General features: G+C 36.7%; 1 protein-coding gene across 1 annotated transcript; it reads right to left on the bottom strand.

Moving 5' to 3' along the window:
- Positions 1 to 2,324: 2,324 nt before the first annotated feature.
- LOC127669368 (olfactory receptor 2B6-like) lies at positions 2,325 to 3,272 on the bottom strand. The gene has a single exon (XM_052163177.1). The coding sequence runs from the start codon at positions 3,270 to 3,272 to the stop codon at positions 2,325 to 2,327; it is 948 nt and encodes a 315-aa protein (XP_052019137.1).
- Positions 3,273 to 4,726: the final 1,454 nt, after the last annotated feature.

Genomic DNA, 4,726 nt, shown 5'->3' with positions numbered 1-4,726 from the left:
TGCACATATTCTGTATTAGATGACATCTTCATGGTCTTAATTTCCAAATTTCCATAATTTTGGAAATATAGACCATTAATGTTGCTAATCACAAGCCCATTTAATTTAAATTTCAGATTCTATACCCTAGAATATTTGCTGCACAACTTAAAACAATAGCAAAAGCAAATAAACAAAAAACAGTAAAACCAAAAAAAAAAAAAAAAAAGGATTTTTCAGAACATTTTTAAAAATTTTGTCAAGACCTTAATCTTAAACTTAGAAATAGTGACAGGGGACTGGAGAGATAGTTCAGTGGTTAAGAGAACTGACTGTTCTTTCAGAGGTCCTGAGTTCAATTCCCAGCAACCATGTGGTGGCTTACAACCATCTGTAATAGGATCTGATGTCCTCTTCTGGTCTGTCAGAAAGCATCTAGAGTATACTCATATATTAAAAAAGTGACAGTTACATTTTTAAAAAAAGAAATAGTGACAGAAAACAAAGAAGTAATATTTATTAGGTGAATGTTTAGACATTCACACCTTATACTTAATAGTATATGATTTGTGTAAAGAAAACCTATGGATGTATACTCACAGTATGAAAATGTCACATTATTCATAATGAGCATATATGTTCATGATTTTATAAATTATCACAGAGAAATTTGTGTAGATTAATGAAATGAGAAATAACTCATTTTTCACTTAGACACAGTAAGAGCCATATTCAACTTGTAAGTCCCACGTGCCCAAGGACCAGGTAACGTCTTAGAATGCTGGGTATTGTAGTTCTTGGAAAATAGCAAAGTCATATGGGAAGTACGGTGACTGTATGGTTTTGTCTTTAAAAGCCCCTTTGATGGGGCTGGAGAGATGGCTCAGTGGTTAAGAGCACTGACTGCTCTTCCAAAGGTCCTGAATTCTAGTTCAATTCCCGGCAACTACATGGTGGCTCACAACCATCTGTAATGGGATCAGATGCCAGATGCCCTCTTCTGGTGTGTCTGAAGGCAGCTACAGTGTACTCAGGTTTTATACACACACACACACACACACACACACACACACACACACACACACAAAGACTTATTTAAAAAAAAAAAAAAGCTCCTGTGACTTGTGTTCATTGCTACTTGCTTGGATTCCAGGGAGCAGATCTGACCAGAGTCTGTCATGGTCAGTATTTAATTAAAGTTTGTTTCAAGCTTGGCTCCAAATTATGGCACTTGTTTTTTTCTTAATCTCAGTATTAACAACACATCTATGATTTCTTTTACAACTTCAATTTTAGGTATTAAATTCAATGTCCTTTTAGAAAAATTCAAAGCACTTTCAAATGTTACCTGTATGCTTTCACCCCATTTTTCTGTCTCCTTTTCTCTCCCCCTCATGCACATTGAATTAAGGAAAGTGTTGCTGCACACTTTTGGTGAAAAGAATGACAAAAAAATTATCTTATACACACAACTTATACTTGTTGAAGAAATCATGTTATGATTCAATATGAGTTTTACTCCTATTAAGGTAATAATGCTGGCATTTGATGAACTCAGTTCTCCCTTACAGCTTTACCCAATATGTATTGTTAATCAGTCAAAAGCAAAAAGTAATAAAATATTTAATATATTCACCAAAGATTGTAATTTAATATTGTTCTCACAATCATACATTGAAATAAAATGAACATGCCTTGAATGAGATAGCTTTTTCACGTGTATAAATTTCATGTGACTTAACTTTCTTCAGTTAGAACATTTTCAACATTTGTTATTCTAAGTAGTGTTTCTTGTGCAAATCATCATACTGTTCTGCCTTTTCTTCCAGATTAGACATTTTTAAACCACATCCTGTTTATTGAGTAACAACCCCAAATTGTGTTGGGTGTGTTATGAATTATATTAATTATATTTATTTCAAAATAATAACATATATTATTTTGAAATAAATATAAAGCTTTATTTCAAAATACTTTATATTTAAAATTTTGATGTACAAATTTTCTTACAGATTTTTCTTATGTGCTTTAAAATGAGTGTCTTTACTGTGACTCAGAATAACAAATGTTATGGCCATCTGGTGTTGTATGAACTCTTCAGTCACAGTGCTCAGTCCTGCCTGCAGTTCAAGCATCCCTTAAGGTTATTGCCACAATGAGAGATCTATTGCACTTTTATAGTGCAGTATATGTTTCACCAATAGTTGACTGTTTCCTTCTTGGCCCAATCACTCTTAAGATCTCTGTGGCATTTGTTAGATGGTTCCCGCATGCATGAATTCCAAGTCCAGAATTTTCTTTGAGATGCAAATCTGTTTATTCTTGCTGCTTTGGCCTTTCTTTAGCTATTGCCTTGTCTTGACCCAAAACTCCTTTGTTAGTGCCCTCCTCAGGGCAGCCTTCACATCCTTGTTCCTCAAAGTATAGATGAATGGGTTGAGGGTAGGTGTGACAATGCCATAGAACAGAGCCATGATCTTGCCCCTGTCATGAGAATAGCTTGAGGGAGGCTGAACATACATACTGATAGCTGTAAAGTAGAAGAGGAAGACCACTACCAAATGTGAAGCACAGGTATTAAAGGCCTTCCAGTGACTCTCAGCAGAACGGAGTTTCAGCACTGCCTGAGCAATGAACACATAGGTGCCCAGGATGAGGCTGAGAGGCACCAAGAGCAGTAAAGCTCCAAGAACGTTAAGCTCAGCTTCATTCACAGTTGTGTCAATGCAAGCTAGCTTCAAAAGGGCTGGAACTTCACAGAAGAAATGGTCTATTACTCTCTGTCCACACCTTGGGGCTACCACAGTGAGGGTGGACTGCACAAGAGAGTTTGCAAATCCACTAATCCAGGTCCCTGTGGCCATATGGATGCACCGTTTCTGGTTCATGATGTTAGGATAGTGAAGGGGCTTGCAAATGGCAGCAAAGTGGTCAAAGGCCATGATGGCCAGAAGGATGCATTCAGTTGAGCCCAAGGCCAAGAAAATATAAAGCTGGGCCACACAGCCACCATAGCTAATGGTCTTTTCAGGCCCTCTAAGATTGACCAACATCTGAGGGACAGTGCTTGTAGTATAGCAGAGGTCCAGAAGAGAAAGGTTAGAGACAAAAAAGTACATGGGGCTGTCAAGCTGGGGGTCTAGGCGAGAAACCAGGATAATGGAGATATTACCAAATAAGGCAAAGATGTAGGCCACCAGAAAAATTACAAAGAGAGGTGTCTCCAGCCAAGGCCGGTCAGAAAATCCCAATAAGATGAAGTCATCTACTGAGCTCTGATTGTTGATCCACATATTACTATTAACAAGTAAAATTCTAGCTTTAACCTGTAAATACCTAATTTCAGAGATGGTCACCATTCAGCTAAGAGGAAACAATGGAAAATTAGAAGTAATACAGAGATAAGATGCCCATTTTCTCTCTGTATAATATTGCCTTGGCATGGTTGTAGTATTGAAAGAACAGCAGTATACCTGGGGAATGTTGTTTAATTAATGGCTGGTTAATTCAGGTTAGCTATTTTCTGGATTTTGTTATATTTTCTTTTAAAATGCATCCTCAGTAATACCATTGGCTCAACATGATGTGGGCGTTTAGTAGCGACAGCATAGAATAGATTAACACAAATTTGGGGAAGACAGAGTTCCTCCAAACCACTTGAACAATGTAGCAAAGGCAGAGTGCAGTGGGTCTGTGTCTGTGTTTTAGGGCGACACATCCATCTTTCTCACAATGAGAGTAAGACCAAGAATCTCATGAGACCTGGAACATTTCATAAAACCTGGGTGATAAGAAGATGTCATGCCAGGACTTCTTTTGTTCTTTCCAAGTTCTCCGGCCCATCCTATGGTGAGATAAAAAGCATCATAGCACAAAGCAGAACGTTTAAGAACGTTCTTAAAATTTCAGGCCTAAGATATTTGTAGATTGTGAACATGCTGTTTAAAAATATCTCTATAAAAGACTTTTCATCTTAGAGAAACACCAGAGTTTCAAATGTTTAAATCCTTGTACAATTCTGTATCTACTTGTAAATGCTCAGTGTTATCAGCACACACAAATGTACACATTTCCCTTCAGCCTTCTTTATTCTGAAATATGACTCACTAGTTCTACTATGTCTACTACCTCAGCTGCCCCATTGAAATTCCTTTATATTATCACTTATGAAAAGTAACCTCAATGGCCAGTTATTCTAATTCTTGTCTTAAATTTGTTTTTGTTGGGCTGGGAAACAACTCAGTTGATAAAAGACTTGCAGCCCAAGCCATATAACCCAAGGCTCATCATTGGAGCCTACATAATTAAAAAAGCAATAAGGTCACAAGTGGGGATAGTGGGCCACATCTGTAATTTCAATACTCTTCCAATAAGATGGGAGACAGGAGGATTTGCCAGAAGTTCATATGTTCATCACAGAAACAGAAAAATAAGATACCTTGCTTTAAAACAAATTTGAAGAAAAGAAATGATTCCTGAAATCCCTTAATCTTCTCCTCTCATAAGCTTTCACCTGCGAATACCCACATTCATATACAAATATATATACATACAATATACACATGCTTAAATTCATTTTTGTTAAAATCCCAATATTTGTATAACTTTGCCCTTTGTTCAAATCCCAGGCTTTCTGCTTACTAACTGTGATTTTGAGTGTCAGTTTCATGCTTCAATATTCTTCTTTAAAACAAGCATAGAAGCACTTATATAGGTAAGTGTATTAAGCAATATAATGTAACTTGCA

The sequence above is a fragment of the Apodemus sylvaticus genome, chromosome 19 (assembly GCF_947179515.1).
Source record: "Apodemus sylvaticus chromosome 19, mApoSyl1.1, whole genome shotgun sequence".
Taxonomy (NCBI): domain Eukaryota; kingdom Metazoa; phylum Chordata; class Mammalia; order Rodentia; family Muridae; genus Apodemus; species Apodemus sylvaticus.
Note: the sequence above shows the minus strand (reverse complement) of the source record. Positions and strands in the feature narration are given on the sequence as shown.